Source organism: Lithobates pipiens, unplaced genomic scaffold, assembly GCF_037356315.1.
Source record: "Lithobates pipiens isolate NorthernLeopardFrog02 unplaced genomic scaffold, aLitPip1_a1.2 Scaffold_57, whole genome shotgun sequence".
Taxonomy (NCBI): Eukaryota; Metazoa; Chordata; class Amphibia; order Anura; family Ranidae; genus Lithobates; species Lithobates pipiens.
The window spans coordinates 3,763,135-3,787,645 of record NW_027507879.1 but is presented as its reverse complement, the minus strand read 5'-3'; the positions used below and the strand labels follow the sequence as shown (position 1 = coordinate 3,787,645).

The window sequence follows — 24,511 nt, the reverse complement described above, 5'->3', positions numbered from 1 at the left end:
TAATCAGCGCACTTCAATGAAGGAGAAAAATGACCCGTTTGCAAAATTTTATAACAAACTATTAAAACATGATTTTTTTTTTTTGCATCTTTTTTTGTTTGTTTAGCAAAAAATAAAACTCCGAGCTGTAACTAAATACCACCAAAAGAAAGCTCTATTTGTGGGAAAAAAATGATAAAAATTTCATTTGGGTACAGTGTTGTATGCCCGCGCAATTGTCATTCAAAGTGTATCAGCGCTGAAAGCTGAAAATTGGTCTGGGACTGAGGGGGGTTTAAGTGCCCAGTAAGCAAGTGGTTAAGAAAAGCCATGTCAAGGGAGAAATGTTGCCTTTGTGAAACTCCCCTGTAAAAGCTGCCTGCCTGCCTCTGTTTCATTATCTTCTGGGCTTCTGACCTGGAACTGATTTGCAGATCTGGGGTTTTGACTTCACAGAGGCAGCCAGGTAACTAGCATTTTCACAAGGTGAGGACAGCAATGACAGTCTACCAATTTTTATTTTTTATAAAAAGTGAATATGATTCGATGAATGTGTAAGTTTTGTATTATGACCATTAGGTGGCAGTGTTGCCCACCCATGCTGTTATAGATCTGTAACTTGATGTTTAGCTTATAATGTTGGGGGGGTCATGATCGAAAGTTGGGTATGTATAATGATTGCCACAGACGGACAGATAATTCACCAACCAATTCTTACAGTGACCCCCAATGAGTTGCTTGTGTCCGGTAACCCATTATGATTCTTACCCTGCAAAGATTGTGGCATGCACTCCATTCCCTTTTCTCTACGCCAAAGGCATGAACCTATTTCTGGGTGTTCAAACGCGTCCCAACAATTGTGAGTGAGGCTGGAACGTTGAAATTGGTGAAAGGACAGTGTAATCTTCTAGCCCAGCCCTCTTCTCACCTTCGTTGTCCTCCCCCGCTGATCCACAGCAGCCACAGCAGATACCATAGCTCCCAACTGTCCCTGATATCGAGGGAGTGTCCCTGATTTCCAAGGATTGTCCCTGATTTCGAGGGGCCGTCCCTGATTTCGAGGGATTGTCCCTGATTTCGAGGGGCTGTCCCTGATTTCGAGGGGCTGTCCCTGATTTCCAAGGATTGTCCCTGATTTTGAAGGGCCGTCCCTGATTTCTAGGGATTGTCCCTGATTTCTAGGGATTGTCCCTGATTTCGAGGGGCCGCCCCTGATTTCGAGGGGCCGTCCCTGATTTCAAGGGACTGTCCCTGATTTCGAGGGATTGTCCCTGATTTCGAGGGGCTGTCCCTGATTTTGAGGGGCTGTCCCTGATTTTGAGGAATTGTCCCTGATTTCGAGGGACTGCCCCTGATTTCTAGGGGCCATCCCTGATTTCAAGGGACTGTCCCTGATTTTGAGGGATTGTCCCTGATTTTCAAGGGATTGTCCCTGATTTTCGAGGGACTGTCCCTGATTTCGATGGTCCGTGCCTGATTTTGAGGGGTCGTGCCTGATTTCGAGGGACCGTCCCTGATTTTCGAGGGGCCGTGCTTGATTTCAAGGGATTGTTCCTGATTTCAAGGGATTGTCCCTGATTTCGAGGGACTGTCCCTGATTTTTGAGAGATTGTCCCTGATTTTCGAGAGACTGTCCCTGATTTCGAGGGGCCGTGCCTGATTTCGAGGAATTGTCCCTGATTTCGAAGGATTGTCTCTGATTTTGAAGGATTTTCCCTGATTTCGAGGAATTGTCCCTGATTTTGAGGGACTGTCCCTGATTTCGAGGGAGTGCCCCTGATTTCGAGGGACCGCCCCTGATTTCAAGGGACTGTGCCTGATTTCAAGGGACTGTGCCTGATTTCAAGGGATTGTCCCTGATTTCAAAGGATTGTCCCTGATTTCGAGGGGCTGTCCCTGATTTTCGAGGGGCTGTCCCTGATTTTGAGGGACTGTCCCTGATTTTCGAGGGACTGTCCCTGATTTTCGAGGGGCCGTGCCTGATTTTCGAGGGGCCGTACCTGATTTTCGAGGGGCCGTGCCTGATTTCGAGGGGCCGTGCCTGATTTTGAGGGGCCGTGCCTGATTTTGAGGGACTGTCCCTGATTTTGAGGGATTGTCCCTGATTTTCGAGGGGCCGTGCCTGATTTCGAGGCACTGTCCCTGGGTTCGAGGGACTATCCCTTATTTGGAACAAAGTTCCTCTGTCCCTCATTCTTCCTCATTTGTCCCTCATTTTGGTCTGATCTATATAGTTGTACATAAAATGCACTTTTTATCTTTCAAAAAAGTGTTTTCCAGCACTAAACCTTTCATCCAAATTATAAATTGCTGCATTTGTACATTTTTAAAAGCAAAGGAACAGCAGTGGTAAATAAAAGCACTGGTGGGTTTACCTGATCATTTTTTGTAGAATTCTCCTTCCTACATACCTTTTGCTAATTGGTGCCCCTCGTTCTCATCTAAAAAAAAGTTGGGAGGTATGCAGATACTGCATTTCCCAGGATGTAGTGCTCAGGCCTATGTGCCTGCATTAGTTTTCTTTTTTTAGACTTTTTTTTTCCCCCCCCTCTGTTTTCACCTGGTAATCTGGTCAGTAGCACACCTCCTGTATTAGAGTGCCCCCCTCTGAATGAAGGAGCACAGGGGGCACCTTTGGACAGCAGCATGGTCAGTCTGGGGGGAGGGGAGTTTTAGATGTACTAGCAGATTTTAATACACTAACAACCTGAAGTCAAACTGCGGCTCACACTGCAGTCATACAAGTAGTTACATCAACAGATTTTTCTTTTTTTTTCCTTTTGGGATAAAGGCTTTACATGAATAAATAAAATGTATAGAAAAAAACTGGAAAGGGGGGATTTTTATGGTGCCACAAATATAACAACCATTTCATAAAAAATATGAAACATTTTATTAATCAAGAAAAATATAAAATAAGAGTAAACAAATGTTAACTCTCACATACAAATAAACATTATAAAATGATCACAGCTTGATAACAAATAATACAGTGCATATAGAATGTGAAAATATATATATAAAAAAATAATAATAATAATAATAAAAAATAAATAAAGCTATATAAATTCCTGTTGGCTCATGAATAAATAAAATCTGATCCTTGTAAGCACCCCTGCCAGTGGTAAATGGTTTGAATCATCCATGTAAACTAAACATTTGCAAGAGAGCTTGTTCTTTTGAATAACGGGCCAGATCACCAGAGCTAAAAAGGAAAACGAATGCAGCCATCATATCTAAGAATTGGTAAGCTGCAATGTAATAAAAGGTTTGCCGTTTGGGTTTATAACCACTTTAGGGCTGCAATCACACCTTAGAGATCCACGAACATGCATAAAGGCACGTGTGTTTTTTTTTGCGTGCTTTCAAAAAACGTGCGGCAGACGCGCGTTCATTCAATGTTAATGACACCCCAAATGCGGCGAGCAGACACATGTTTTTCAAGTGCAACAGATGCGCGGTTAACCACTTGCCGACCAGCCGCCGCAGTTGTACTGCGGCAGGTTGGCTCTCATGCGCAAATCGCCGTACACTTATGGCGGTCCGTGCGTGCTAAACTGTGGGCGTGCGCGCGTGTCCCATGGACTCGATGTCCGCCGGCGACTCGCGATCGCGGTACACAGAGGCGGAACGGGGGATCTGCCTATGCAAATAAGACGGATGCCTGTTCTGACAAGGGACATCTGGGAGATCTGACGTTCCTAGTGATCGGGAACAGCGATCTCTGTCATGCCCCTGGCAGCCCATTCCACTCTACAGTTAGAACACACCCAGGGAACACCTTGGTAATTCCTTGATCGCCCCCTAGTGTTAACCCCTTCCCTGCCAGTGTAATGTACACATTGATCAGTGCATTTTTTTATTTCCATTTTTTAATCTGTGCATTTTTATAGCACTGATCACTGCAATAATTTCACTGGTCTCCAAAAAGTGTCACATAGCGGCTCAGATTTGTCCGCCGCAATGTCGCAGTCGCACTAAAAATCACAGATCGCCAACCGTTACTAGTAAAAACATATAAAAAATAAAAGTCAGTAAATCTATCTGCTATTTTGTACGCAAACCAATCAATATATACGCTTATTGCGATTTTTTTTTTTTTTTTTTTTTTTACCAAAAATATGTAGAATACATTTGTTTTCTATATATATATATATATATATATATTGGATATATACTATAGAAAAAAGTAAAAGATATTGTTTTTTTTTTTCTCAAAACTGTCGCTCTTTTTCTTGTTTATCGCGCAAAAAAATTAAAACCGCAGTAAGAAGAAAAAAAAAAAGGACGTACAACGTCGCACGACCGCGCAATTGTCAGTTGAAGCGACGCAGTGCCGAATCGAAAAGAAATGGCCTGATCCGGAAGTGGGAAAAACCTTCCGGGGCTGAAGTGGTTAAAAGACACATGAAGCTGAAGGACAAAAAAAGCACACAAGCTATTTACTTTGTTGCGTTTGTTGCGCATCATTTCATACTGAAATGAATGGACTGCCTTAGGAACGTGGCAGGAGAATGTGTGCGAAAAACAAAAATAAAGCGTGCAAAAAGAGACCCATTCATATATGCTATACGCGGGGCCAGGGGCAGTAAAAATAAGTGGCTGAGCTGCTCCTCTTATGCTGCAATGGCAGCCACCTGTGTGAATGAGCCCTAAGGCCGGACCCTGTCAGATATAAAAGACGCAAATGAATGTAGCTCTGTATTCATTAATACATCATTACACGTATATTTTGCGAATGCCAGAACTATAAAGACGTGAATTTAACCTGGCAACATGTGCAGCCCGTGTGCAGCAAAGCTCAGACTGCAAGAAGGGTTCTCCCTTCCTACAGTCTTCTTGCACCACGAGGAGGCAATAAGTTGTGCTGAAGTGCACAATGCTCTGAAAAGGAACTTGGAGATAGCAAAAGAGAACAGTGACAGGAGGATAGGTTTATTAGTCTTCTGCTTCTCTTCTCGCTACCCAATCACAGGCCAGGGGAGAGACGAAACCTGTAAGCGCAGCTGCAGCAGAGAAAGAAAAAAAAACTGAGGTCTCCTTCCCTGCCAGGCAGGGCTGAGTTGTGCGGCAGAGCTGTGTAACCCCCAGGACTGGGTGGACAGAAATACAAATCCTTCGGGAGCAAAAAAAATAAAAAAAAACACAACCTCATACAGTATGTGTGTGTTTAACCACTTCAGCCCTGGAGGATTTGGCTGGCCAAAGACCAGAGCACTTTTTGCGATTCGGCACTGCGTCGCTTTAACTGACAATTGCGCGGTCGTGCGGCGTGGCTCCCAAGCAAAATTGACGTCCTTTTTCTCCCACAAATGGAGCTTTCTTTTGGTGGTATTTGTTCCCCTCTGCGGTTTTTATTTTTTGCGCTATAAACAAACAAATGAGGGAAATTTTGAAAAAAAACCCGCATTCTTTTTTACTTTTTGCTAAAATAAATATCTCCAAAAAATATATAAAAAAATTTTTTTTTTTCCCCCTCAGTTTAGGCAGATATGTTTTCTTCTACATATTTTTGGTAAAATAAAATCGCAATAAGCGTTTATTGATTGATATGTGCAAAAGTTATAGAAATAGGGGATAGTTTTATGTCATTTTTATAAAAAATCGGACACTTTTGGCGCTATTTGAAGGGCGGTTCACATTTATACAGCGATCAGTGCGATTAAAAATGCATTGATTACTGTGTAAATGTGACTTGCAGTGAATGGGGTTAACCAGGAGGGGGAGCTAAGTGTGTCCTAGGGAGTGATTCTAACTGTGGGGGGGGGGAGGGGCTACGCGTGACACGACACTGATCACCGCTCCCGATTACAGGGAGTGGAGATCAGTGACACTGTCACTAGGAAGAATGGGGAATTACTTGTTTACATTAGCATCTCCCCGTTCTTCCTCTCCGTGAGGCGATCGTTGGTATCTCCGCGGACATCGAGTCCCGCGGGACCCGCGATCACACGCGCGCGGTCGCACGCACGCCGCCGGCAAATTTAAAGGGGCGTACATGTACGCTCCCATTTGCCTGTCCATGCCATACTGCCGATGTAAATGTTCGTGTGGCGATCGGCAAGTGGTTAATGGTTTGCTTGAAGTTCAAGTGGAAGTAAAACTAAAGAAAAAGCTTTCTTTTTTTTTCTTTTTTTTTTTTTTTAATAGGGAGCTTTTCCTTCATTTCCTCTCCTATAGCCAAAACAGGAAGTGAGAGAGAATCCCTTTTTAAAGTCAGGAAGTCCCTGGTCGCCGCCAGAGCTAGTGTCCCCATTGGAAGATTTCCCTTCTATTCCTGTTCTGGTGACAACCCAAAGCTTTTCTATGTCAGGTGCAGACAGGACAAATAAAGAGAGAGAGAATCTTCCTAACCAGTGTTAATTTTGCCGTCGGATTTTCGACTTCGTTTTAGTTATAGTCACTTGACTAAAATACAGTTTTAGTCGTATTTTAGTCCTCTGAATGATTTCAGTTTTTCGTCGTATTTTAGTCGACTAAAATCTCCAGTATATCTTAGTCGACTAAAATTCGAATGGGTTTAGTTAAAATTGAATGCATTATTGCTTTAGGATTGCCAAACATTACAGTCGACCCCCCCTCCCCGAAATTTGCAGGGGTTGCGCTCCTAGAGCACCTGTGAATTATGAAAAAAAAACGCTAATTTTAGAAGTGGTCGAAAAAATTGCCTATAAATGTCTATTTTTTTTTTTTTATAGTTTAAACCCTAAACATGCCCCCAAAATATTCTCCTAAAACACTTGCATTTCATTTAAAACTCAGCTTAATACATTAACCTTATTAAGAAAAAAAAATAAATAAAAAAAATAAAGAATGTAAAGATAAACACAATAAATACAGTACTGTAGTGCTATGTCTCCCGCAGTGTGAAATACTGCTGTTACCCCTATATGTACTGAAATTCATGCAGGCGCATTTTCTTTGGTATAAGTAGAGTAAAAAAAATCCACAAGCGGCTGAGGCCGCGAACTTTGAACTGCGACTTTGCGGGGGGTTGGCTGCATATACTCCTGGAGTAAAAATTTGAATAACATGTTATTATAGTTTATATTATATATATTATAGTATTAACCACTTGCCGCCCGCCATATAGCAAGAATGACAGCGGCAAAGCGGTCTTGATATCCTGACCGGACGTCATATGACGTGATCAGGATATGACAGCCAGCGTGCGCCCTCGGGGGGGGGGCGCAGTAAGGTGATCGGAGGTGCTATGTGTCAGTCTCACCCACCGCAACCCCGATCGTGGTATGAAGCCTCTGACAGAGGCTTCTTACCACGTGATCAGCCTTGACCAATCACAGCGCTTCACGCTGACAGGGAGAGCCGATCGGCGGCTCTCCCTGTCAGAGGGGGGGGGGGGGGGGTCTGAGTATGATACCCATTTCTCCACATTAATACAATTTATTTTGGATCATCTATACTTTTGGTTGTTAACACCTCCGTAGGGTGTTTACTATTTTGTCACTTTGCACTTTATATTTATTAATGTTTCTAGGACTTCAAATCTGAGTGTGATACCCATTATCCCACGTTAATACATTTTTTTTGGATCATTTTATACTGTGCTGATAATCAGCACATTGATTATCAGCACAGCCCCCATCAAAAGGTGCCAATCAGTGCCCAACACCTACCCGCCTGTCCCCATAATAAATGCCTATCAGTGCCCACAACAGTGCCATCAATGCCCACAATAGTGTCAATCAGTGCCCAACACCTACCAGCCTGTCCCCATAATAAATGCCTATCAGTGCCCACAAAAGTGCCAATCAGTGCCCCATTTGTAATGCTTGTCAGTGCCCCATCAAAGTGCTAATCAGTGCCACTCAGTAATGCCTGTCAGTAGCTCCTTATCAGTGCTGCCTATCCAGTGCCACCTATCAGTGCCCATCAGTGCCACCTATCAGTGCTGCCTATAAGTGCCCATCAGTTTTTTAGTTTTTTTTTAATTGACAGTCTTTTTTTCATTTATAGCGCAAAAATTTAAAACCGTAGAGGTGATCAAATACCACCTAGAGAAAGTTATGTGGTAGTGCAGCGTTCATTTTGACATCAAATTTCATTGTAGCTTTCATCATATACAGTGGTGTGAAAAAGTGTTTGCCCCCTTCCTCATTTCCTGTTCCTTTGCATGTTTGTCACACTTAAGTGTTTCGGAACATCAAACCAATTTAAACAATAGTCAAGGACAACACAAGTAAACACAAAATGCAATTTGTAAATGAAGGTGTTTATTATTAAAGGTGAAAAAAAATCCAAACCATCATGGCCCTGTGTGAAAAAGTGATTGCACCCTAAACCTAATAACTGGTTGGGCCACCCTTAGCAGCAACAACTGCAACCAAGCGTTTGCGATAACGTGCAATGAGGCTTTTACAGCGTCCTGGAGGAATTTTAGCCCACTCATCTTTGCAGAATTGTCCTAATTCAGTTACATTAGAGGGTTTTCGAGCATGAACGGCCTTTTTAAGGTCATACCACAACATCTCAATAGGATTCAGGTCAGGACTTTGGCTAGGCCACTCCAAAGTCTTCATTTTGTTTTTCTTCAGCCATTCGGTGGTGGACTTGCTGGTGTGTTTAGGATCATTGTCCTGCTGCAGAACCCAAGTTCGTTTCAGCTTGAGTACACGAACAGATGGTCAGACATTCTCCTTCAGGATCTCTTGGTAGACAGCAGAATTCATAGTTCCTTTTATCACGGCAAGTCTTCCAGGTCCTGAAGCAGCAAAACAGCCCCAGACCATCACACTACCACCACCATATTTTACTGTTGGTATAATGTTCTTTTTATGAAATGCAGTGTTCCTTCTACGCCAGATATACTTGGACACACACCTTCCAAAGAGTTCCACTTTTGTCTCATCGGTCCACAGAATGTTGTCCCAAAAGTCTTGGGGATCATCAAGATGTGTTGTGGAGAAATTGAGACGAGCTTTGATGTTCTTTTTGCTCAGCAGTGGTTTTCTCCTTGGAACTCTGCCATGCAGGCCATTTTTGCCCAGTCTTTTCCTGATGGTGGAGGCATGAACGCTGACCTTAACTGAGGCAAGTGAGGCCTGCAGTTCCTTGGACGTTGTTGTGGGGTCTTTTGTGACCTCTTGGATGAGTCGTCGCTGCGCTCTTGGGGTAATTTTGGGCGGCCGGCCACTCCTGGGAAGGTTCACCACTGTTCCATGTCTTCGCCATTTGTGGATAATGGCTCTCACTGTGGTTCGCTGGATTCCCAAAGCTTTGGAAATGGCTTTATAACCCTTTCCAGACTGATAGATCTCAATTACTTTCTTTCTCAATTGTTCCTGAATTTCTTTGGGTCTCGGCATGATGTGTAGCTTTTAAGGATCTTCTGGTGGACCTTACTGTGTCAAGCAGCTCCTATTTAAGTGATGCCTTGATTGTGAACAGGTGTGGCAATAATCAGGCCTGGGTGTGGCTAGAGAAATTGAACTCAGGTGTGGACAACCACAGTTATAGTATGTTTTAACAAGGGGGGCAATCACTTTTTCACACAGGGCCATGATGGTTTGGATTTTTTTTCACCTTTAATAATAAACACCTTCATTTACAAATTGCATTTTGTGTTTACTTGTGTTGTCCTTGACTATTGTTTAAATTGGTTTGATGTTCCGAAACACTTAAGTGTGACAAACATGCAAAGGAACAGAAAATGAGGAAGGGGGCAAACACTTTTTCACACCACTGTATATATATATATATATATATATATATATATATATATATATATATATATATATATATATATATATATATATATATATATATATTAGTGATCTTCTACGCTCCAAATAACAAAAAAATTACAAACTTTTCAACTTTTACAAAATGACGTACGACGGGACTAGAAAAAGTTCAATAGCCAGTAACCAATAGCTGCCCTTGCATCATATTTGGTCCGTCGGAATAGCACACAGACAAAAGGTTTTCCCAATGGGAATTGATTCTGCCGGAAAGATTTAAAACATGTTCTATTTCTAGGTCCGTCAGACTTTTTGAAAAAAATAAATAAATAAATAAAAGTCTGCTGAAGCCCACACACGATCGGAATATCGGATGAAATGATTCCGTCTGACCTTTTCTGACGGAAAGTCCGGTCGTGTGTACGCAGCATTAATGTTTGACCTCCTATTATATGGTTTTGGTAAATCTGGAGACAAAAATCTGCAGAAAATCTAATAGTGTGTATGGGGGCGTTAGTCTTTTGTCTAAAATGCCATTTTAGTTTTAGTCATATTTTAGTCATCTGAATTGTCTTAGTTTTTGCGTACACGCGGTCGGACAAAGTTGTCCGAAAATCCGATCGTAAGGTGATGACGTTATTTCGTTACAACGGGACTACGGTCAGGCTAGTAGCCAATAGCTTTGGTCTAGGAATTTGATCTGAGCATGCGTGGCACTTTGTCCGATCGGAATTCTCTACAAAAGATCGGACAAAGTCCGACCGGATCGTGTTGCCGTAAAAATTTTATAGCCCAGCTCTCAAACTTTGCCGGTCGGATAGAGCCCACACACGGTCGGATTATCCGACAATGCGGTCCGATCAGACATTTTCCATCGGAATGTCCAACTGTGTGTACAAGGGCTTAGCCCCTGTACACACGGTCGGAGATTTCCACAACCAAATCCGTCGGATTTTGTCCCTCGGATCTTGTCTGAAACTGCTGCATACACATAGTCGGACAAAGTTGGCGAAAAAATCTGATCTTTCAGAACGTGATGACGTAATTTCGTTACGATGGGACTACATTCAGGCTAGTAGCCAATAGCTTTGATGTAGGAATTTGATCTGAGCATGCGTGGCACTTTGTCCGATCAAAATTCTCTACACATGATCGGATTACGTCCGACCGGCCCAGTTGGTCGGGAAATATTTCCAACATGTTGGAAAATTGGGTCCGACGGATATTCCGACAGAATCAGTCCGATGCATACCACACACAGTCGGATTATCCGACGACACGGTCCGACGACGGATTCTCCGACCGTGTGTACAAGGGCTAAAACGTATTTTAGTAGATTAAAGAAGTATTCATTTAGTAGACGAAAATATTTTAGTCGATGAAATGAACACTGTTCCTAACAGGGACACAGACCGCAATAAAAAAAAAACATGACAGAGGTTCTAATTCCTCCCCACTCTATCAAAAGCTAAAATAAAAATGTTGCCTTTAGTTAAAAAAGTTTAAGGAACGTATAATGAATAATAATTTAGAAATTACTTTCTAAATGGGAAGAGTCCTCTATTAAACCTGCGCTATCCTTTCCTGTGTCACATTCTTGCCGAGATGAATTTATAAAATGATTTCAGTATCAAAGTCGGAAATTCCCCTGGCGTGGATGGCACAGCGCCTGGCCGAGTCCTGCTTGCTGTGGATTTAAATGCCTTTAAACTTCAGAGGAGAAAACCCAGGTGGTTCCAAGACAAGCAAGGGGCCTGCATGCTGGAATGAAAGCGGCTTAGTGTTATCTACAGGGTGGGGGGATGAGAGGTCGGACCACCCCCCATGGAAATGAATTCAGACATTACAAAGGACTCATCAAATGACCCCGCAGCCCCCCATTCACTCCTGGAATGTAGACTTCATTCCCAGCCTTCCTTCACACAACTCCACCACCTAACTTCCCAGAGACTCCTAGCCTTATATCTTATATCATGTTTAGAAATAAAACTCTCTGGATATAAATAGATATATATATATATATATATATATATATATATATATATATATATATATATATATATATATATATATATATATATATATATATATATATAGCAATCAAACTACTGACTGCATTCACACCTGTACGTTTCCTCAATACAAACGCACAAGACACACATTTTGCTGCGTGTTTTGGAAATTAAATGCAACCGTGGGTCGCGCTTGCAATGCCATTTAAGTGGTTGTAAACCCTTACAAACCACTTTGACCTATAGGTAAACCTAGATTAAGGCTTACCTGTAGGTCCAAGAAATATCTCCGAAACCTATACGGTTTAGGAGATATTTACAAAAAGACAGCGGCACGCACTGGGGCAGGCCGCAGATCGCGGCGATATGCCGCGAGTGTCGGCTCCTGTGCGCAAGGCGTGAGAGTGACGTCATCGCTGCTCCGGCGAATCACAGCGCCGGAGCAGCGAGACCCGGAAGTCGCTCCGGGATCCATGGCAGCGGCGGACATGAAGACGGAGGACCGCTTTGGGGGCTTCGTTCTCAGGTAAGTTATTCATAATGAGCTAGTATGCTATGCATACTAGCTCATTATGCCTTTGCCTTGCAGGTTGCTTTTATTTTAATTTTTTTTCCTATGGCTTTACAACCAGTTTAATTGGTAATGGCTCCCCAAGCGTGGGAGCAGAGGTGCATTTTGCCAAGTGTTGGTTGGGCCAAAGAACGCAATTCGAACGGCGCCAAAACATACTGAAAAAAAAACCGCCCACATCTTCATGGCTGAAAAGTTTCTGGAGCTACTTTGGGGCACTCAGGGCCCGTGTTACCACTAGGCAAACTAGGCAGCCGCCTAGGGTGCACTGCTGCCTAGGTTGCCCGGTCACTGGTGTCCCTACTCTCTCAGCAACTAATGTCACGTACACACGACCGGACTTTCCGGCAGACTAGGTCCGACGGACTTTCCGAATGAACGGACTTGGACACACACAATCACACCAAAATCCTACGGATTCGAACATGATGACGTACCACCGGACTAGAATAAGGAAGTTCATAGCCAGTAGCCAATAGCTGCCCTCGCGTCGGTTTTTGTCCATTGGACTAGCATACACACGATTGGATTTCTCGGTAGGAACTGGTTCCGGTGGAAAAATTTGAAACATGTTGTATTTCTAAAGTCCGTCAGATTTTTAGACAGCAAAGGTCTGAGGAAGCCCACACATGATCAAATTGTCTGGCAGATTCGTTCCGTCTGACCTTTGCTGTCAAAGTCCGGTCGTGTGTGTACACGGCATAAGTCTCAGCATCAGCAGGCAGCTGCCACTCTGTTTGCACAAAGTGTCAGAGGTGCAGCAGCGGCGAAGGACTTTGTCTGTGTCCCGACTCCCAAATGAATGGAAGCAAGCAAATATTTATCGATGGGCACTGGTAGGGTGCGTTGATGGGCACTGGGGAGGCTGCATTTGATGGGCGATGGTGGGCTGCATTCTATGCACGCTTCATTAAAAAGGTGGGGTGTACATGGACTGTGCAAAGGGGGTGGAGCCAGGGGGCGGCATAATGAGGTTTTGCCTAGGGTGTCAAAAATCCTTGCACCAGCCCTGGGGGCACTTGTCGCCTGTAGGGCAGCGCATTCAAGTGCAACTGCTACCCGCATTTGGGGTGTTCTTAGGAAATATTGGCATCGCAAACACGTCGCTCGTTTTAGCACATTTTTCACACGTTGGCAGAAACCCACAATGCTGCTATTCCCAAGAGTCCCGTTCAAACACTTGGCAATTTGGAATCGCATAGCCGCAATTCTGCCAACGGTTCAGTAATTGCTGCAAAAAATGCAATGTGCGCCTGGGTACCTTTCATGCTAAATGGCAGCCCAAACACGGTGCAAATTTGTTGAGACTGTCATGCGTTTGCAGAAAAACGTGGGAAGAAACACACGTTTCTGCTATGCCCAAGAGTCCCGTTCACACTTGGCAATTTGGAATCGCAAGCACAATAGCCACGATTCTGCCCACGATTCAGCAATTGCTGCAAAAAGCGGGAGCTTGGGTGCCAGCCATGCTAAATGGCAGCCCAAAAACGGTGCAAATTTGTTGAGATTGTCGTGCGCAGGAATCGCACATCAATCGCGGTAAAACAAGCCTTTAAAAATCACTTGTCGTCCCAAAAAAGGAGCAGGAGCTTTTTTTGGGTGACAAACGCACATAGGATGTGAATGGGCTGCCCTATGCACAACACGCGTAATCGTGGAAATCACCCACACAGAATCGCGAGTGGAAATGGGAGTTCCCGTTACGTGAAGAGTGGATGGGGCCTCAGGGCTCGTTTAGACTGGCATCAGACAGGGGCGTTCACATGCCATGGCAAAACTTAACCCCATGAGGGTTGGTGGCCAGCAGCACTGCTTAACACTCCCTATTCAAGTGAATGAGGCTACACCCCAAGGGGTAACTAGAACCTTCAGGGCTCCGGTGCAAGAAACGATGAGGGCCCCTCTTACCCACTGGTCCCGAGCATCTTCTCTCTGAGCCCAGGGCCCTTTACTCCCATCGGGGGGCTCTTTATTATGGCTCAGCAGTGGGATCCTTTCACGTGTTCTGCAGTGGGCCCCATTCCTGCCGTCTTGCATTTTTGGTGTGCTACCATTGACTATAACGCAAGATGTGTTTATGGTATGCTACCATTGACTTTAATGGAAGGTGCATTTTTGGTATGCTACTATTGACTTTAATGGAAGGTGCATTTTTGGTAGGCTACCATTGATTTTAATGGAAGGTGCGTTTTTGGTGAGTTTTTGGTGCGCTACCATCGACTATAATGAAAGGTACGTTTTTGGTGCGCTACCATTGACTATAATGGAAGATGCATTTCTGTTGCCCTGCCATTGACTATACCAGAAAGTTTGTTTTTGGTGCCCTACCATTGACTATAATGGAAGGTGTGTTTTTGGTTCGCTACCATTGACTATAATGATAGGTGCGTTTCTGACACGCTACCATTGACTGTAATGGAAGGTGGGTTTTTGGTGCGCCATTATTGACTATAACAGAAGTTGCTTTTTTACTTTCCTACCATCGACTATAATGTCAAATGCGTTTTTTGGTGTGCTACCTTAAATATAATGGAAGGTGCATCTTTGGTGTGCTACCATCAACTATAATGGAAGGTGCGTTTTATGGTGCGATTTAATTGACTATAATGGAAGGTGCATTTCTGCTGCCCTGCCATTGGCTATACCAGAAAGTTTTTGTTTTTGGTGCCCTACCACTCACTATAATGGAAGGTGCCTTTTTTGACGCGCTAGCATTGACTATAACGGAAGGTGCGTTTTTGGTGCGCTACCATTAAATATAATGGAAGATGCTTGTTTGGTGCATTTTTTCGCATGCGACAAGCAGGACTTTCCAAAAGCGTGCCGCACCACAGCCACAGACTACATAGCAATTAAATGGGACTGTTTTACTTGCGCTTTTGATGTACTGAGCAGGCGCGCTAGATGTGAACAGACCCTAATGGAACCTCTAGGTAACGTGCACATATTGACCATAATAATCCTTTAAATAAAACGAAAAGGGGGAAGCTACCCCCTTTTAAGGCCGGTCCTTGTGCAATTCCTGCTGGTTTCTGTGCAGTGCGATTTTTATTTTATTTTTTTACGGCCCATTTAGTTGAACGGGCTGCAAATTGCACCGGAACGCAGAAAAACGTAGTGCCAGAAAAATTCAGAAAACGCACCAATACATCGATCGCAAAGGTACTGCATTCTGGGTGTCGTTAGGAATAAATTGGCGCCCGCAGCAGATCACAAAGGCGGAACAATTTGAATGCGGCGTGGGAAACGCACACAGAACACGAAATTGCGTTCTGGCATGAACTGGCCCGCGCGTGCTGCGTTCCTGTGCAGTGCGATTTTGCAGCCCATTCATTCAACGTTTTGATACTGAAGGATCAAAAACAAAATATTTTTTTATTTTGTATTTTTTTATTTATTTTATTTATTTATTATTTTTTTGGAGTATCCAAACGCAAAATAAAATATATAAAATATTTGTGAGTAGCGTCAGATCGGACGCTGAGCAGAATGAAGTTTCTCCACAGTCAGAGCTCAGCGCAGCCTCTCGCATCTCTGTTATTTTTCAACTGGAGTAGAACGTTGACCTAGTTTGGGATGTACGCCAGGTAATTGTCAATAAAGCTTGTTTGATACAGGAGGAAAAAAAAAAAAGCTGGCAGTGCTGGAGGACAGGCAGGACTGGGAGGGTGGAGGCGGATTCAGATGAGCTGGAGACAGCAGAGCTGTAAGATCGAGCCCTGGCTGAGTTGGAGGATTATATCTCTACACAAGGAGGATTTCAGTCTCCATGACACAGGGACTCAACCTCCTGGAGTAAATGTTTGGGGGGGGGAACGTCCCTTGAAGACCCCTCTGCACAAGTTGCAGTCAGCAATGAATGAGCCCTCTGGACCTTCATGTGTTGTATAGCAGCACAGTGATGCTAGTTGGCGGAAGGGAACTTTGATCTTGATCGGGCACCCTTAGCTGTATACAACCATCCATATATTTTTGAACCACCTGCCATGGCCAAGCATGCCCAGGGAGGTTCTGCGGAGGAGCTCAACAAGATCTCAGATGAGGAGCTGCTGAGGTGGAACAAGGAGGACCTCATCAAGAGGCTGAGGAAAGTGGAGACTGAGAAGATGAACCTGATGGTGGAGCATGGCAATCTGATGAAGGACGTGAACAGGAGGCTGCAGCTCCACCTGCATGAGATCAGGGGCTTGAAGGAGGTCAACCAGAAACTTCAGGATGACAACCAGGAGCTCCGGGAACTCTGCTGCTTCCTTGACGATGACCGGCAGAAGGGCAAGAAACTGTCCAGGGAATGGCAAAGGTTTGGTAGGCACACAGCCAGCGTGATGTGGAAGGAGATGGGGGCTTACCAGCAAAAGCTGAAGGAGCTAGAGGCCAAGCAGGAGGCTCTCTTGAGGGACAACCTGGAGCTGAAGGAGATAGTTCTCATGCTGGACGAAGAAAGGAATGGAGCTGGTTCTCGGAGTTCCATAGACAGCCAGACCAGCCTCACCAACCTCAATGGGGGTTCTGGTACCAGGGATGTAGGCGATGGCAGCAGCACCTCCAGCACCGGCAGCGCAGGGAGCCCTGACCACCACCACCATCACCATAAACCGGTGGAGAACAGTAAGTCTGGGACCATCAGGAGATCCGCAGATGACCTTTCCACCCTACCCCACCACAGGAGTATTCCCAATGGACTCAATGGTAAGTGCTCACCCATTGGCCATCAATGTCTGCTGATTTGTGTTTGAAGTGTTCGGGATAACCTGCTTTTTAACGAGAAAGCAGCAATTTGCTCGCCTTCCTTGGCAAAGCTAGCCTGAAAATAACCATATTCCCAGGGAAGAAAGATACAAACTTTTTATACTGTGTTCTATTTCAATGAAAAATTTCTTCTCCCATTATACAAATGTTTCTTCCTTGTTTCCATTGAAGCGTTGTGTTGTTTTGACCAGTTTTTGTTTTCCTTTATTATTGTATCTATACATTGCATTTGAGTACCGGTGGATATAATTAAGCGAATACATCTTTTCTAAGTGCTGCTTCAAGGGTCCACTGATGTTTCAGCTGAGTCAATGCTGGCAAGTTGAATTGCCCATCTTCCTGGGTGGTCAATGGAGAGATGCCCCAGATCTTTAGAGGTTCAGTTCTCTTGATACAGTCTAAAGCAGCCTTTCTCAACCCTTTTACCACGGAGGAACCTTTAAAGTAACTTTCCGGTCTTGGGGAGCCCCTCCTAATAATTTGCTATATCTAAGGCGCATGATACATTGGTGTGTTGTTCACTGGGAAAAATGCTCCTCACCCTTGGGGATAGTGATGGACGAACTTCCGACGGGACGTTTCGCGAACGCGAAACGCGAACGGGCACAAACGTTCGCGAAAACGACCGTTCGCCGCGGGCTCCATTGACTTCAATGGGAGGCGAATTTCGCAAACCTTTAGGTCGAATTTGCGGCCACGGGGTAATTATTAGGGGGTAGCACGTAGTCCCACCACCTGGACAATAGCATAATACATGTATGAGGTGAATTTGGGATCGATAACTACAAGCATTTTTTTTTAATTTGGGAAATTGTTCTGACAATTCAGGACTATGGAGCTAATGAAGGCAATGGAGGAGAGGGAAGGTCAGGGACCAGGGTAGGCAAACAAGAGGGTGCAGGAGATACAGAGCACTGACAGCAGCACCGTAATACAGAGCACTGACATCAGCACCGTGACATACAGCGCTGACAGCAGCTCCGTGACATACAGCGCTGACAGCAGCTCCGTGACATACAGCGCTGACAGCAGCTCCGTGACATACAGCGCTGACAGCAGCTCCGTGACATACAGCGCTGACAGCAGCTCCGTGACATACAGCGCTGACAGCAGCTCCGTGACATACAGCGCTGACAGCAGCTCCGTGACATACAGCGCTGACAGCAGCTCCGTGACATACAGCGCTGACAGCAGCACCGTGACATACAGCGCTGACAGCAGCTCCGTGACATACAGCGCTGACAGCAGCTCCGTGACATACAGCGCTGACAGCAGCTCCGTGACATACAGCGCTGACAGCAGCTCCGTGACATACAGCGCTGACAGCAGCTCCGTGACATACAGCGCTGACAGCAGCTCCGTGACATACAGCGCTGACAGCAGCTCCGTGACATACAGCGCTGACAGCAGCTCCGTGACATACAGCGCTGACAGCAGCTCCGTGACATACAGCGCTGACAGCAGCACCGTGACATACAGCGCTGACAGCAGCTCCGTGACATACAGCGCTGACAGCAGCTCCGTGACATACAGCGCTGACAGCAGCTCCGTGACATACAGCACTGACAGCAGCTCCGTGACATACAGCGCTGACAGCAGCTCCGTGACATACAGCGCTGACAGCAGCACCGTGACATACAGCGCTGACAGCAGCTCCGTGACATACAGCGCTGACAGCAGCTCCGTGACATACAGCGCTGACAGCAGCTCCGTGACATACAGCGCTGACAGCAGCTCCGTGACATACAGCGCTGACAGCAGCTCCGTGACATACAGCGCTGACAGCAGCTCCGTGACATACAGCGCTGACAGCAGCTCCGTGACATACAGCGCTGACAGCAGCTCCGTGACATACAGCGCTGACAGCAGCTCCGTGACATACAGCGCTGACAGCAGCTCCGTGACATACAGCGCTGACAGCAGCTCCGTGACATACAGCGCTGACAGCAGCTCCGTGACATACAGCGCTGACAGCAGCTCCGTGACATACAGCGCTGACAGCAGCTCCGTGACATACAGCGCTGACAGCAGCTCCGTGACATACAGCGCTGACAGCAGCTCCGTGACATACAGCGCTGACAGCAGCTCCGTGACATACAGCGCTGACAGCAGCTCCGTGACATACAGCGCTGACAGCAGCTCCGTGACATACAGCGCTGACAGCAGCTCCGTGACATACAGCGCTGACAGCAGCTCCGTGACATACAGCGCTGACAGCAGCACCGTAAGCAGCCCCAGGAGGAAGTCAGCACAGCACAGGGATGGTGTGATCCCCTCATAATAAGAACCCCCAGGAGGAAGTCAGCACAGCACAGGGATGGTGTGATCCCCTCATAATAAGAACACCCAGGAGGAAGTCAGCACAGCACAGGGATGGTGGGAACCCCTCATAATAAGCAGCCCCAGTAGAAATATGACACCGCTCAACCTCTTCAAAGAGGAGGGTAGGGGCATATAGTACGGTGTGCTTTTTTGGGTCAGGGAAGTGAGCCAAATGAATTAAGAAGGTCTGTGTGCTTGATTCCAAAAATTGTTTATAGACATATACATGGTCTACTGATCACATGTGTTGAATTCCTCCGAGATCCATGCCTCATTCATTTTTAGAAATGTGAGGTAGTTAACACTGTGGTGAGCTAGGCGAGTACGCTTATCGGTCACAATCCCCCCTGCTGCGCTGAACGTCCTTTCGGACAGGACACTGGATGAGGGGCAAGCCAACAGTTCGATTGCAAATTGGGCAAGCTCTGGCCAGAGGTCAAGCCTGCCCACCCAGTAGTCTAGGGGTTCATCACTCCTCAGAGCGTCCACATCGGCCGTTAACCCAATGTAGTCGGACACCTGACGGTCTAGGCGTTCCCTGATGCTGGATCCGGATGACACCTGTCGATGGGTCGGCTGAAAGAATGACCTCATATCCGAAGTCACCAACACATCTTCAAACCGGCCTCTTCTTGCAGGCGCTGTTGGATTGGTACCCGCAAATCCTTCTCTGGGAGTGGGAATTGCTCCTCTGCCAGCGCACGCAAAAGCAGAATGCAGCATTTCTCGAAGCAAGGCCTGGAAGTGCTGCATTCTGACAGCCCTCTGCGACGGCGGTAACATTTCCGCCATTTTGTGTTTGTACCGGGGGTCTAAGTACGTTGCCACCCAGTACTGGTCCTTGACCCTCATGCTTTTTATACGGGGGTCCCTATTAAAACACTGGAGCATGAAGGCCCCCATTTGCACTAAAGTGGAAGCGGTGTGGTGGCCTGGCTCCTGCTCATCATCCAGGATAATGTCGTCCTCTTCATTCTCCTCTCCCCATCCTCGCACAACAGGGATCCCAGAAAGGTTTAAAGCATGCTCTTCTTGCTCCTGCTCATCCGCCCCGGCACCATCCTCCTCTGACTCCTCATCAGACTCCTGTTGTTGACTTGTCTCAGATAGAGTAGCCCCCCCTGGGAATTCATCCAGCATTGCGACTTCCTCATCTTCCCGCTCCTGCTCCTCCACAGCCTGATCAATGACACGACGCAATGCACGCTCCAGAAAGAAGGCATAAGGTACCATGTCACTGATGGCGCCATGGCTGCGACTGACCAGTTTGGTGATCTCCTCAAATGGCCGCAGAAGTCTGCATGTGTCGCGCATGAGCAGCCACTGGCGCGGTGAAAAAAAACCCAGCTCCCCAGAACCGTTTCTTTCGCAGAGTTCATACAGGTAGACGTTAACTGCACGTTTCTGCTGGAGCAGCCTATCAAGCATATAGAAGGTTGAGTTCCATCGCGTCGGGCAATCGCAAATAAGACGTCTGACCGGCAGATGGTGTCGCCGCTGAATGTCAGCAAGGCGAGCCATGGCCGTGTAAGATCTTCTGAAATGGGCCGAGATTTTCCTTGCCTGCCGCAAGATGTCCTGGACCCCAGGGTATTTGACAAGGAATCGCTGCACGACCAAGTTTAAGACGTGTGCCATGCACGGCACGTGCGTGATTTTGCCCTGTTTCAATGCGCTAAGCAGATTGGCACCGTTGTCACACACCACTTTACCAACTGTCAAATTGAGCGGTGTTAGCCACTCATCTGCCTGTGAACGCAAAGCTGAAAGGAGTGCCGGGCCAGTGTGGCTCTTTGCTTCCAGGCACAACAGACGCAGCACGGCATGGCAACGTCTCACCTGGCATGTGGAATAGGTTCTGGGGAGCTTGGGCGGTGCAGTGGAAGAGACGCTAGCAGCGGAAAAGGAGGAGGCAGCTGAGGAGGAGAGGGAGGAGGATGGAGTAGGAGGAGGAGAAGAAGAGTCAGGCCTGCATGCAATCCGTGGCGGTAAAACCAAATCTACACGGGTGCCACGGGTTACATGCTTGACGGCCGTCAGAAGGTTCACCCAGTGGGCAGTAAAACTGATATACCTTCCCTGCCCGTGTTTGCTAGACCACGTGTCTGTGGTCAGATGTATCTTGGCACCGACACTGTGTGCCAGAGATACATTCACTTGCCGCTGAACATGGCCATATAGCTCTGGGATGCCCTTCTCTGAGAAATACTTCCTTCCTGGGACCTTCCATTGTGGTGTTCCAATGGCCACAAATTTGCGAAAGGCCTCCGAGTCCACCAGTTTATATGGCAGTAGTTGGCGGGCTATGAGTTCTGACAAGCCAGCCGCCAACCGTTGGGCAAGAGGGTTATCCGGCGTCATCATTTTTTTACGCTCAAACATTAGGCCCACGGAAGCCTGCCTTTTTGCAGAAAAATGTGAGCTTGGCGTGATGGAAGGTGGAGTGGAGGACAATTGTGAGGAGAGAGGAGAAGGAGAAGTAGAAGACGAGGCTGGACGGTGAGAGCCTGCAGTGTGGCTTTGTGTGTTCCGTTGCTCCCACTGGGCTCGGTGATGGCTGCTCATGTGCCTTCTTAAGGCGGTCGTCCCTAGGTGAGTATTGGGCTTACCGCGACTAACGCGTTGACTGCAAAGATTGCAGATGGCAACGCTATTGTCAGCAGCGGACACGTTAAAAAAAGCCCACACTGCGGAGCCATGTGCCGGTGTCCTGGGAGCGCCAGATGTGACCGTACATGGTCGATGACTCGCTCCTGATACATTTGCAGTCTGCTTTGTCCCTGCTGTGCAATGTAAGTCATTGCTGCTTCTCCTCCCTATCTGCTGGTCCATATCTCCCTCTGAACTCCCCTCCTCTTCCTCTCTTGTGGGCACCCACGTGACATCACTAGACACGTCATCATCAACGTCACCTTCCCCACCGCTATAAGTAGAGTAGGCAGCAACACCGGGGACCAACCTCCTCCTTGGGCTGATCTGGGTACTGGCGTCAGACTGCTGAGTAGCGCTTGTTGCTACCTCCTCTTCCTGATCCAATACCAAGAGTGGCTGCGCATCAGAAATGTCCTCTTGATATGGATCGGAAAATAATTCCAGTGACTCAAGCGGAAGGTATGTGGTGGTGGTGGTGGTGGTCGTGTTGTTGGTGGTAGTGTCTTTGGGGGTGCACATAGCAGAGAGTGAAGAAGAGGGTGCAGATCGAGAGGATGAGGAGGGTGCAGAAGAGTAAGGCTGAGCGAGCCACTCAACCAAGTCTGGTGCATCCTTTAAAGTAATTGAACGCACCTTCTGCAACTTCCCACTTTGGCTCAAGCCTGTTGCTCCTGCCCTACCCCTACCACCCCTGCGGAAGGGCCTGCCTCTTCCTCTGCATGTCATTATTTTTTAAATGACCCTGTGACAAAACTCTTAGTCCCTATACCGCTGAAGGACTGCTGCAGTATAGGTGAGCGGTCAGCAGTGGTGCACGTCAACCCTATCTATTGTGGACCTATAGCGGTCCTTACAGAACAGCAGACTGTACCGCACTCAAGCCTATGTACCGTAGCACCCTATACCAAGTTACCAGTCCTTATAAGAACTTTTGTGGACCAAGCAGGTTGTGTGTTAGTGATTAGCAGACTGTACGTCAGTCCCTATACCAATGAAGGACTGCTGCAGTATAGGGCAGCGGTCAGCAGTAGTGCACGGCAACCCTATGTATTGTGGACCGATAGCGGTCCTTACAGAACAGCAGACTGTACTGCACTCAGGCCTATGTACCGTAGCACCCTATACCAAGTTACCAGTCCTTATAAGAACTTTTGTGGACCAAGCAGGTTGTGTGTTAGTGATTAGCAGACTGTACGTCAGTCCCTATACCAATGAAGGACTGCTGCAGTATAGGGCAGCGGTCAGCAGTAGTGCACGGCAACCCTATGTATTGTGGACCGATAGCGGTCCTTACAGAACAGCAGACTGTACTGCACTCAGGCCTATGTACCGTAGCACCCTATACCAAGTTACCAGTCCTTATAAGAACTTTTGTGGACCAAGCAGGTTGTGTGTTAGTGATTAGCAGACTGTACGTCAGTCCCTATACCAATGAAGGACTGCTGCAGTATAGGGCAGCGGTCAGCAGTAGTGCACGGCAACCCTATGTATTGTGGACCGATAGCGGTCCTTACAGAACAGCAGACTGTACTGCACTCAGGCCTATGTACCGTAGCACCCTATACCAAGTTACCAGTCCTTATAAAAACTTTTGTGGACCAAGCAGGTTGTGTATTAGTGTTTAGCAGACTGTACGTCAGTCCCTATACCGCTGAAGGACTGCTGCAGTATAGGGCAGCGGTCAGCAGTAGTGCACGGCAACCCTATGTATTGTGGACCGATAGCGGTCCTTACAGAACAGCAGACTGTAACGCACTCAGGCCTATGTACCGTAGCACCCTATACCAAGTTACCAGTCCTTATAAGAACTTTTGTGGACCAAGCAGGTTGTGTGTTAGTGATTAGCAGACTGTACGTCAGTCCCTATACCAATGAAGGACTGCTGCAGTATAGGGCAGCGGTCAGCAGTAGTGCACGGCAACCCTATGTATTGTGGACCGATAGCGGTCCTTACAGAACAGCAGACTGTACTGCACTCAGGCCTATGTACCGTAGCACCCTATACCAAGTTACCAGTCCTTATAAGAACTTTTGTGGAACAAGCAGGTTGTGTGTTAGTGATTAGCAGACTGTACGTCAGTCCCTATACCAATGAAGGACTGCTGCAGTATAGGGCAGCGGTCAGCAGTAGTGCACGGCAACCCTATGTATTGTGGACCGATAGCGGTCCTTACAGAACAGCAGACTGTAACGCACTCAGGCCTATGTACCGTAGCACCCTATACCAAGTTACCAGTCCTTATAAGAACTTTTGTGGAACAAGCAGGTTGTGTGTTAGTGATTAGCAGACTGTACGTCAGTCCCTATACCGCTGAAGGACTGCTGCAGTATAGGTGAGCGGTCAGCAGTGGTGCACGTCAACCCTATCTATTGTGGACCGATAGTGGTCCTTACAGAACAGCAGACTGTACCGCACTCAAGCCTATGTACCGTAGCACCCTATACCAAGTTACCAGTCCTTATAAGAACTTTTGTGGACCAAGCAGGTTGTGTATTAGTGTTTAGCAGACTGTACGTCAGTCCCT

General features: G+C 46.6%; 1 protein-coding gene across 1 annotated transcript in view; it reads left to right on the top strand.

Moving 5' to 3' along the window:
- The first annotated feature begins 15,923 nt into the window (after positions 1–15,923).
- The window catches only part of CCDC85C (coiled-coil domain containing 85C), a 225,211-nt gene continuing 216,623 nt past the window's right edge, over positions 15,924–24,511 (top strand). The window contains exon 1 of the mRNA XM_077467609.1: positions 15,924–16,952. Coding sequence (XP_077323735.1) covers positions 16,250–16,952 — 703 coding nt within the window. The 5' untranslated portion in view covers positions 15,924–16,249. The remainder of the gene's footprint in view (positions 16,953–24,511) is intronic.